This window comes from Triturus cristatus, chromosome 6 (genome assembly GCF_964204655.1).
Source record: "Triturus cristatus chromosome 6, aTriCri1.1, whole genome shotgun sequence".
Taxonomy (NCBI): Eukaryota; Metazoa; Chordata; class Amphibia; order Caudata; family Salamandridae; genus Triturus; species Triturus cristatus.
The window spans coordinates 1,786,064,209-1,786,076,354 of NC_140589.1; the positions used below are offsets into that span (position 1 = coordinate 1,786,064,209).

At 45.0% G+C, this 12,146-nt stretch overlaps 1 protein-coding gene across 1 annotated transcript in view; it reads left to right on the plus strand.

Moving 5' to 3' along the window:
- Positions 1-12,146, plus strand: part of EPHX2 (epoxide hydrolase 2) — a 574,957-nt gene that overhangs the window by 47,742 nt on the left and 515,069 nt on the right. Inside the window, exon 3 of the mRNA XM_085613110.1 lies at positions 5,637-5,796. Within this exon, the coding sequence (XP_085469236.1) occupies positions 5,637-5,796 (160 nt within the window). The remainder of the gene's footprint in view (positions 1-5,636; positions 5,797-12,146) is intronic.

The window sequence follows — 12,146 nt, forward strand, 5'->3', positions numbered from 1 at the left end:
CCTGTCAGAGGCAGGTGATGACACTATGTGACAGGGAAGCAGGTGGGTCCCGCAGATTGTTTAGCAGGGTTATTCTTAGCCAATTCGTGAGACCCTGCCGCACCTTCCACCATTCCCAGGCCGGCCTACCGATGACCACTTGTTGCTCTTGCAGTTGGAAGTGCTAACTGTTTTGGCCAAAGGAGCCACAGAGTGGGGGCCAGCACCAGAAGTTGGTTGTGGATGTTATTCTCACTACTTCCTGATGCTGAAAAAGCACAGGGGCCTTCATCTCATTTTAGACCTACACTCTCTGAATGTCTTTCTGTGGAAACACAAGTTCAAAATGCTCACCCTGGTCCAGATCTTGTCTGCCCTCTACTCTGGAGACTGGATGGTAGCACTGGGCCCACATGACGCTTATTTCCGCGTTCTCGTTCTGCAGCCTCACAGATGTTAACTGTGGTTAATGGTAGGCCACAAGCATTCCCATTGAACTGTGCTCCCTTTTGGTCTCACCAGCATCTCACCGTGGTGTGCTAGCAGCATATTTTCGGAGATTAGGGTTCACGTTTCCTCTACCTCAATGACGGGTTGTTAAAGGCGGTCCTACCCTAGGCAGTTGTCAACCATCTTCATATTACAGCGAACATCAAACATACCGAATTCCTTGGGGCTCACTATCAATGTGCCAAAGTCACACCTGACTCCTTTGCAGATGCTTCCCTTCATCTGAGCCATTTTGGGCACAGTGCAGTTTCACATCTATCCCCCAGAGCTGAGAGTCCAAGATATTTGGTTTATGACACTGATGTTTCAACCACTGTCCTAGATCTCAGTGAGAATGAGTCTGAGGCTGCTGGGACTGATTGCCTCCTGCATCCTGCTGATTAAGCACGTCAGAGGGCATATGCAGGCTCTGCAGTGGGATCTTCAGTCCCAGTGGGCACAACATTAGGGTGATCTTTCTGATCTGGTCCTGATTTCGGAGGAGACTGCAAAAGCCCTGCAGTGGTGGATGCAGGACTGCGAGTGGGGCAGCGGCAGAGACCCATCTCCTTACTCCACACAGAGCTCACAGTGGTGGCCAATGTATCTCTTCTGAGTCATCTGTTAGAGGTGGAGATCAAAGACACCTGGTCTGATTGGGGGATGAAAGCCATCCTGTCATCCATCAAAGGAAAACTGGGCAGGTACTCTTGGGCAACACCACCACCATGTGGTACTGCAACAAGCAGGGAGGAGTAGGGTCATGAACCCTGTGCCAGAACAATTTGTGTCTCTGGTTGTGGGTATGCTGCCAAGATATTTTTCTGATGACCTGCCACCTGGCGGACTCCCTGAACATCCGAACATATGAATTTAGCCATTGGCGCCTTGTAAAACACAAAAAGAAGTAAAATGCGGAGGTGGCACAGGGTCTTTTCTGCGAATGGGGAGAACCTTGGCTCGATCTTTTCGCCACCGCGAGAACATGCAAGGTCAGCACTTTTGTGCTTTGGAGTTTCCAAGGTGTCTCTAGCGCTGACTCTTTCTGTGTAGAATGAAACTCTGGACTTCTGTACTCCTTCCTGTCGATAGCTCTGCTGCCCAGAGTCCTGAAGAAGATCAGGACATACTGAGCCCAAGTCATCATGATGGCTTGGATTGGGCACAGAGACAATGGTGTCTCAGACCCCTGGGCATGAGCATCTGTCCTCAGACCAGGCTGCCCTGGGGGAGTGTTGTGCACCTGAACCCGTGCAACGTACACCTCTATGCATAGAAATTGAGCGGCGACAGATGAGTGCTTCAGTCTTCCTTCTCAAGCCATGGATGCCATTGTGACAGCAAGGGGTCACTCAATCAAATATGTATACTCCTGTCTTTGAGATAAGTTTGTGGCCTGGTGCACTGTTAAACAGATTGACCCACTCTATGCCAGACTGTGTGAAGTTCTGTTGTTTGTGTTGCCCCCTGAACCAGCAATGCCTTGTTTTGGGTACTGTTAAAGTGTACCTGTTCGCTCTTTTGGCCTTTTTATGGTTGCTGGGCCATACATAATTATTTAAATCAGCAGTTATAATGCATGTCCCCAAAGAGTTACAAACTATGTTTCCTGCGTCTCTGTTATGCCCCAAAGAGATTTTAATTTGGTTCTTACATTTCTCATGTGCATCTGGTTCGGTGGACCCGAGCCTCCTTCCTTCCAAGAGTAATGGCTCCCTTTCATTGTTGCCTGAACATGACCCTTTTGGTGTTCTTTGCTGTGGCTCAGCCATCTAAGAAGGAGGAGAGATTTCACTGGCTGGACCGGTAAAGGGCTCTTGGCTTCTACACTGATGGCTCCAGAGACACTGGGTGGACAGTTAGTTCTTTTTCGGATTCATGGAACAATGAGGAGCAAGGCTGTGCAGAAACTGAACATTTCATCCTTCACTCCATTAAGATCTGCTACACACTGGCCAAAGTGCAGCATGCTGTAGATGTATGGGCTCATTCGACCAGAGCCAATACTGCTACTGCTGCATTGAATGTGAGGTGCTGGTTCTGAACATTTGTAAGGCTGCTATGTGGACGTCAGTCCATATGTTCATGTGGGACTATTGTCTGGACATTCGGGTCCGTCCGGAAAGGCACTTTTGCCCACTCGATCCTTGAGGACCTTTTGGTTTGAGCCAGTTCAGACCCCCCACACCCCCACCTAAAAGGTACTGCTTGATCATCTATTCAAAAGGTGATAAATCTGTGGTTAGAAGTCTCTGTCTGAAGAGCAGGTTACTTCTTTGGTAACACTCTTTCTGGTAGAGATTCTATCTAACTGCAGATTCCTCACCAACCCTCTCATTCGCTCTGTTTTGTGAACTTGACTTTTCCATTAAAAAGATTCTAAATTAGGACTCTGCATTCCAGTCATTACCAGTCATTACCAATCTTATTTTGGCTCTGCCTCTGCTGGTGCGGAAAAGTCAAGAAAGCAACTGATGTCTGCGTGTTTGGGTGGTGCCAATATAGGCCACCGCATTTCATGTCTGGCATAGAATGACGCTGATGCAGAGCTGCCAACGCCATGCAAGGGAACTGCTGAAGATTTTCTGGATTCAGTCTGATACATGTGGGAGAATTCAAAAAGTGAGGAATCTGTGGTTAGATAGTTTCTCTAACATAAACGGTTTACCTAAGGTAAGTAACTTGTTCTGCTAGGAATCACTTGTATTGTTTTTTTCAAATTTGCATTATTATGATTATTATTAATTAATATTTCTAGAGCTCGTAGCTACCAAAAGGCATCCCACCGCTAGCGGCGAGACAATGAGAGGGGTGGGAATTACAGACTGAGGTTTTGAAATAGCCACATTTTCAGGTGCTTTCGAAAGGTGAGAAGGTGGGTCTCAGAGCGTAGTTGCAGGTGAAGAGCGTTCCATAGCCTGGCTTTGCTATACGAGAAGGCGTTGCCCCCACTGCGTATACTCTGAATTTTGGGGATGGCGGCCAGACTCATATTTGCAGAGCGGAGAAGTTTCCTAGGATGGTAAAAGCTAATGATGGAGTTAAAGATGGTCGGACCTTTGCCCACCAGGGTTTTGTGGGCTATGCAAAGGGATTTGAATTTAATTCTTTCCAGAATGGGTAGCCAATGTAGGGCTTTCAGGAATGGCTTCGCCGATGGAGCTCTTGGCACTCCCAGCAGCATCCTGGCGGCACAGTTCTGGGCCACATGGAGTTTCCTAATGGTGGAGTTGGGCGCTCCCAGGTACAAGGAGTTGCCATAATCCAGGTGTGAGAGGACCAGGGCCTGTACCACAGTTCTTCTTGCTCTGATGGGGAGAAGGAGAAGAATTTTCTTCAGCATTTTCAGTAGGCCGTAACACGTACCGGCCACTTCCACCGCTTGCTGATCAAATTTTAGTGATTTGTCAAGCCACACTCCCAGGCTTTTGATACTGGGCTTTGGAGTGGGTGCTTGTCCTAGACATGTTGGCCATTGCAATTTGAAATCAGTGTCGGGTAGGTTACCCAGATACATGATTTCAGATTTGTCGCCATTGAGCCTAAGGCAGAAGTTTTGCCTCCAAGTGGCCACCTTCTCCAGGCAGGTTTCTAGGTCGGAGGGGGCATTGTGCGGGTGCTTTAGAGAGACCACTAGCTGTGTGTCATCCGCATAGATGAAATGTTTTACCCCAAATGGGAGTACAATGTCCGCCAGTGGCCTCGTATATACGTTGAATAAGGTGGGTCACAGGTATGATCCCTGAGGAACTCCATACCTAAGAGGTTGGCACCTGGAGGTGGCTTCTCCCTAAAAGACTTGGAAAGTTCTGCCACTGAGGTACGATTGGATCTATGTTATTGCTTCCCCCGATACTCCTACACTCCCAAGCCGGTTCGGAAGGATATCAAAATTGACCGTGTCGAACGCGGCACACAGGCCGAGGAGAATGATGGCTACTGCTCCTCCCTGATCCATAATCTTTTTGGATTCCTCCACTACGGAGATGAGAGCTGGTTCCATTCCCAGAAGGGGTCGGAAGCCAGTCTGAGAGTGGTGTAAGAGTTTATGGGTCTCTAAGAAGGCTGAGAGGACAGAGTTGACATGTTTTTCCAGAATCTTACAGACCATAGGTAGCAGAGATATTGGTCTGTAACATCTGGATTTAGGGTCGGTTTCTTCAGTAGCACTCTCACCATGGCGTGTTTCCAGGGGCATAGAATATGGCTGTTGGTAATGGAGAGATTTAGGACTTCCAGTATTGCTGGTAGGACCACCTCTTTGACCTTGCCCATATGGTGGGGGGGAGGCCAGGTCATAAGGAGAACCTGATTTTATCTGGCCAAAGATGTTTGAGAGCATGGCCTGATTTTTCCAATGGGGAACACCTAGCGTCTGGGGTCTAGTGGTCACGTCAAGGACGGTAAGAGGAGTTGGAGCGGGGGGGGGGGAGGGGGTCACTAGGCTGTGGGGAGGCAGGGAACGTGTTGTAGATAGATCGAATTTTTTCTTGAAAGTAGTCTTCAAATTTGTTGCACCGATCGGAAGAGATGGTGGTTTCGGGAGCTGGGAATTCTCACAGAGTCTTTGCTATGCGGAAGATTTCTCTGGGTGTGTTAGCCGCAGAAGTGATCTTTGCTTCATAATAGAGTGCCTGGGCTTTTTTGATTTCTGCTTGATAGGTTTGGATGGGATTGGTCATCTTTTTTCACATTTTGATTGCATGTACACGGCCACCACGTTTAGGCAGCTGCATGATTTCTCTTTTTTTTTTTTTGTAGCCTACGCCATTTGTAATTGCATTTTATTGCAATGTGAAAAGGAACCCTCTTTGCAAGTTCATACGTTGCCGGGTCTTGTTTGCTTGGTGTCCTTTTTATTCCAGTATTAATCATAGGGTCTCTTGGTAAATGGTCTTCTTTCCAATGAACTCCATGTACTACTGTGAGACTGGTAACAAATAAGCAATCATTTGTAAATATAATTTGGATAAAAATAAATACCTAAGTGACTCTATGATAAATACATTATTTTAAGAAATTAAGTAAGAGAGGACTTTCTGTTCCTAGAACTGTTGTATGGGGGAGAGGTCAAAGGTGTGTCAAGTGACGTGCACTATTCTTTCTGCTGTGTATACTGAATAGTTTACTTTCTGTTATTTCCTTTCTTTTCTGTTGTCTCCCTTAAGTTTCTTTCTGAGCTTGAAAATGAATTCAAAGCCAATGCATCTGCTGCTGGGGTCTCATTTCCCTCCGAGTTTTCAGCTGGAAAGACCTTCTGTGAGATGTACCTGAACCTAAAGCTGAACAAGCCCCTTCTCGCCGCTGCCGTCACTCTCCGAAAGCATGGTAAGGGACAACACTGTCCTCACACCTCTACTTTTAGTAGACACAAGTGGTCTCTGTACGGTTGAGGTTGTTGTGTTTCTTGGGTTCCTTTTAGAGAATCTAGTGATGTACAGAGTGGCTGTCTGCATGTAGTATGCAAATACTCAATTAAAAACTTTAATTTCTTGAAATGGGAAGTCTCAATTTTTGTGTGACATCTACAGTCTTCAGGGGTGATATGGTCCCCTGCATGATCTCTTTTGAGTAGTGTGATCCAAGAAGGTGAGTCATCTGGGATGCTTATACTTCCAGAAGAAATGGCTAATGTTGTGTTAGCAATCGTTTTATGAGCCACTGGTTGAAGCAATGCACACTGCGGCCGAATCACAAAAGCATGTATGACTACAGAAGGTGGTACTGCAGAAGTACTCTTTTACCTACTCTTACACGCTTTTGTGACTCAGGCCTTAAACATCCAACTCCCTATTAGTCAAAGTGAAAAGAGGGCACTTTTCTCTTCATTTGTACTCATTTATAGGAATTTTCCTGTTTTATTCCTATTTTAGTTGTTTGGGGCCAATTCAGAAAGGCCCTTAAGAGTAGGTAAAATGACTTCAGGAGTACTACTGTACATACTCCAGAGTAGTACTGCTATACATACTCCAGAGGAGTACTGCTTTTCATACTCCAGAATGACTCTGTGACTAGGCCTCGTAGAATTTAAGTGTGGTCAAATCTTGGATTGATATGCTATTTGTTCAGTCTGCACTCTGCGCTCCATTATGTAGGTCTACCCAGGGTTCTACCTTTTCTCCATCTTTTTTCATCATCTGTTTAAGGCAGTTAATAGACTTCATCCATGCTACACTGTTCTACATAGATATCAGTAATACCCTAATATTATATGGATGGAGGGATGGATGGATGGACGGACGGGCAACAATCAACATCCCAGCTGGCTTTCCTATGATGGCTATAAAGATATACATTAACTATGGTATTCTGTGGATCGCACCACTAAAATCAGAGGCAATAATCTTCTCTTATTTCCTGTTGGTCGGAGAGTCTGAATAGGGGCCCCCAGTTCCCAGCAGCATACATTTGGGTATCATGATGGATTCTGATCTGTCCTTTGACCACATATCGCTGCATTGACAAATGATTCTTTTATCATTTTTAAAGAATTTGGATCATTGTTCAACCTGGGTTTTCCCCATAGCATAACTGTGCCAATGCTTTGTGCCATGCAGAGAGTTGTTCTGGTATTGTTTTGGGCATGCATTCATTTAGCTACGCTAACACACAACAATTGTGAATTGTGGTCTGTGCTTATTCTTGTGTCAGAGATCAAAAAAAGCCCTAAAGTAACAATGTCCAAAAAGCTCCACCGTTTCTTTTTTGTTTTTGTTTTATAAAGCGTGAACTTGACCGTAAGGTATTGGAGCGCTTTACATGAGCACCAGTTGCATTACAAATGGACACATTCATTTTGTTAGGTACAGGGAGATTAAGTGTTTGCCCACAATCACAGGATGTTGAGCGTCCCAGCCAAGACTTGAATCTGGTTCTCCAGCTTCGAGGTCGACCCTCTAGCCATTAGGCCACATCTTCTCCCCTTGTTTACCTATAGCATGCCATAATCATTCTGAGGCAAAGTGCGTAGTGTACAAAGCCTATCTCAAAACTAGCTCAAACGGTTTGACCAACAAATTAGGTTTATACTGTCCCCTACAAAGTCATTGTTTGTCTCGGCATCCACCCCCTATCCCTACGGTGTGACACGCCAGATTGGGTGAACGGTCCTCTGTGATTCTGGCTGCTCAACTTTGGAATCAGCTCCATGTGATTTAGGAGAGAAAGACAATTTGGGTTTTCCCTCTATTTTCACTGATACTGCATTTGTTTTCGCACCCAGTGTACTAGCTCTGAGATGCCGTTTATGGCGAATGTTGACTTTACCAAAAATTTCTTTAACAAAGCACAGTGTTTTAGAAAACGGATGTCTTATCTGTCTCCTATTCCAAACCATTCTCAACTGCAGACACCGAAGAGTAAGAAGAGAAACTACAAACAACTGATTGAGGAGCTGTTCCTCTGCCTATATGTCCTTTCAGTGCTGTTGATTCACTCTCTGTACCTTAATGACATTGATATTTCTGTAGGCTTCAGGTTGAGCACTCCATTTCTTTCTTTGATTTCCACCCCACTACCCCACCATATAATCTCCTTCATCTCATACTTTTGCTGCATATAAAAAAGTGTTTAGGCAGCATTTTACTGTAATCCCCTACAAATTCTCCTATCTGACCTTGCTGGTAGTGGCTACTCCAATAGGATTCTTGGACGGGGTCAATCATATCCCCAAAACACAAGAATGAAGCAAAGAACTACAGGCTGGTCGCCTTAATTGATAACGCTGGCCTTCTCTTAGAAGAACTTATTGACTGGGCGACAGAATTGGCAGTTATTCTCCTTAATCAAACTGGATTCTGCAAGAACCTGGGTACAACAACAAACATACTCATCCTCCTGATAGGCGCTGTGAGAGATGTTAAGCTACCACCACTCTACATTTGCTTCATCGACTATTCATCAACCTTCGTCAACATACACAGGGAGAAACTATGGGGATAAATTAGCTAAATGAAAAATTCCATCTGCTCTCTTGAATCAGCTGATCCTTCTACATACAAACACCTGGGTCTAAATAAGGCTGGGAGCTGGCGATCGCCTTTCTAGAAAGATACCAACGACCAAGGGGCTGAAACAAGGCTGTGTGCTGGCCCGACTTTGTTTAATCTTCTTATGTCAGACTTCTCATCCGAGTTTGACAAGAGCAATTCCCATGCCACAAAGATGACTTACCCTCTTAAATTTACTCTATTCCAACTATCTTGTATTGATCAGCCGCACACCGATCGGCCTACAACATCTATCAGACACCACACAAAGCTTCTCTGCTGAATATGGATTATATATAAACCTAGACAAATCCAAAGTGATGCCGCTAAACCAAACAAAAAAAAAAAAAGAATGCTCATAGACACCATTGGCACTTGCCAGGTCACCCGCTTGAAGTAGTAGAAGATTACAAATATCCGGGCGTGATAATAGACCGCAAATGCTGATTTATGCCACAAAAGAAGACATAATAAGAAGAGGAAATGCAATGGCGGTCACATTAATAAACATCGGAGTTAAAACTACTGGGACATGGTACATCTACTCCGCATATGCGGTAGACTAAAAGATGAATGTAGACTCCTGTTGAAACCCACCTTAAAATTCAAGGGGCTAATAACATGCAGGCAGGCAGTGAAAGCATGCTTTGAAGGCGAAGATGTTTAGTTGGCCTGCTGCTTGTTCAATTCATGGGCATAGTTAGAAAAAAATTAAACACCAGCATCTATGAACCCATTCCGGCCCCCCTACTTAAAATCTTCTGACACTGCAACATAAGGCTCCTCAAAGGCACTAGAATATACTACATTCTTTGTACTCACAATCTCAGTCAACCAATCAGATTGCCCAATTTAAAAAAAAAATTAATTTTAAAATCTTCGATAACCAATTCCTAGCCACCATCATTCCTGATACCTGGAAAACTATTACAACTGCTGCTGACTGCGCACATTGTGCGTTCCTGTCGTATAGGTATAGGGAATTATTTTGCACCCTGCTCACTTTGCACATTGCCGCTGAGCACCAACCAGCACCCTTCATTGCTCCTGGTAATTAGAGCATATTCTGCACACAAGTGGAGTTGTGCACTGTTTGCCCGTGTTGCCTGGAGATTTACCTTGCGCACCCCGGAACTTCCATATTGCTGTTGACCACAAACCCCAGTTTCCATGGATTCTTCATTCTTAGTAACTTTTTTAATTATGTGAAATCCTTTTAAATGCTTTTTTCTTTTATGTGGTGTAAATGTGTCACCTTGACTTTTTTCATAAAAGCAAACTGTAAATCTTGGCACATAATCATGGTTTTAACTCGGGAAATCAGCATCCCACAGTTTTTTATTGCAATGGTTTTAAGTAATCCTGCAAATAAAGATATTTACTTACTTACTCCAATAGGGCATATTTGGTAGTGCCCCACTCGTGGATTCTTCTTTCTGTCTTTAACTCCTTCTCACTCTCTCCTTACATTTTGCTCCAATTGTGTGTGCACTGTATGTCTTTTTCAAGTAACATATGAGAGCAGGGACATGGACCCCTGAGCGCTTGAGCTCAGCCAAGCCTCGGGTCTCTAACCCCTCTGTGCTTTTTCTGACCTTCACATAGCACATTTGGCAGGTGCCTGCTACAGACATTGTGCTTGTGGCAGTGATTGCTGCCTCCATCATTTCCTGCCCCCTTCACTTCCTCCTTTGCTCTCAGCCTTTGCGGCCTCCTGTCCTTGTCCTCTGCTCTACCTACTGTTGGATGCTGTGATTTAGTTTTTCATGGTTAGGAAGACAGAGAATTTAGCCTTTCGTCCCCTGCCTTCAAATGAAGTTGCACAGATGGGAATCTGAGGGTGCAGGCACCAAGGATGCCCCACTACAGGTCTCTAAGGGTATTTTCCTGCTATAAGAATTCATGAACTCAAGAGAAGAATAAGGTTAGATAATGAGTGCTAACGGGAGAGGTCCTAGAGAAACTGCTGCTCTGGACGTGCTGCCTGTGCCGTTAGGGAGATAGGAGACCTCTACCAGGCAGACCACTGCAGGTATAGACAGAGTGTGCCACCCTTAATGTATACATACTGTACAGTTACACTGTCAGGGGTGTGGAATTTAATGAAATATCTACTTATCCATGGGACAGGTTGCTTCTTAAATTTGCTAGTCCTGTAACAAAATCATCTCATACCATTTGGTGCCAGGTATTGCAGTGACAAATTATGGCGGCAATCTCATTCTATAAGAGCTCTGATATTGCCTCTCTGATTATGCCAGGGCTCATACCATAGTAGTGTTTGAACACTTGCAATTCCCTTATGTTTCCACATTGCCGCAGATCTACATACTGGGGGCTAAAGGTAGTGATAAGCAATAGTTCCAGGGCTAGAATGCCCTTTTGAGTCTGTGCAAACCTACTAACTTGCATGCTTTAAGGATTTTCAACAAATCTTCTCTAATCTTTCCCATACTGAGAAATGCTGGAAATTTACTCCTGTCAATTGCAGACATTAACCTTCTTCCAGAGTTGGTAAAAAAGTAGTTGGAGGGAAAGTGAACTTGCAAAAACTCAGATTTTCACATGAGCAAATCTACACATGCATATCTGCTCATGCTAAAATGCAGTTCACAAATATTTTCTTGGAGAATTCCTCTGTCTCCTCAGGTGTAGTACCTTTGGCCTGGAAATGTGCGATGGTTAAAGTCCTTTTGAAAAAACCTAATCTTGATCAGGCCAATCTGGCCAACTATCGCCCCATCTCTCTCCTGCCTTGGGTGAGTAAGATTCTACAGAGGCATGTAAACAATACTCTTGCAGCCTTTCTGGAATCTAATAATTTACTGCACCCCTCCCAGACCGAGTTTCGTCCCCAGCTTGGCACTGAGACTGCTCTCCTTGCAGTGACAGAGGAAGCAAGAACGATTCTAGACCACGGGGGGCACTGCGGCTATTATCCTTCTTGATCTCAGTGCCGCATTTGACACTGTTATCCATACTACTCTGCTCCTCAGACTCAAGAATTCGGGAGTGTCCGGCATGGCAATAGAGTGGTTGCAGTCTTTTCTCAGTGATCGTTCCTTTAGGGTTTTTGAGGGAGATGCAGTCTCCAACCAGTTTCCTCTCAGCTGTGGGGTTCCCCAGGGCTCTGCCCTGAGCCCCACGCTGTTTAATATATATATGAGACCCTTGGCAGAGATTGTCCATCCATTTGGCATAAAAATCATCACCTATGCACATGACACTCAGCTCGTGGTGACACTCAACCACCCCGAGGGGTCATCTAGCACCCTAGTCTGTTGCCTAGAGGAGGTCGCCAAATGGATGGAAATCTCATGCCTTAAACTTAATGGTGACAAGACGGAGCTTATGCTCCTGGGTAACTCCCCTGCCTTCAATCTGGCATCTCTTTGGCCAGATTTCCTAGGCCTGGCCCCGGCCCCTAAAGACCAGATCAAGAGCCTTGGTATCTGGTTTGATCACTCCCTCACGTTCAGTCATCAGGCAGCGAAGCTTTCTACAACCTACTTTGGGCTACTAAGGATGCTTCGTAAGGTTCTTCCCCTTCTTAATTTCCACGCTAGAAATATCATGGTCCAAGCTTTGATCCTCTCTCGCCTGGATTATGGGAATGCATTATATTTGGGAGCTCCGCAGTATACCATCAACAAGCTCCAAATCATTCAGAACTGTGCTGCCCATAGAATT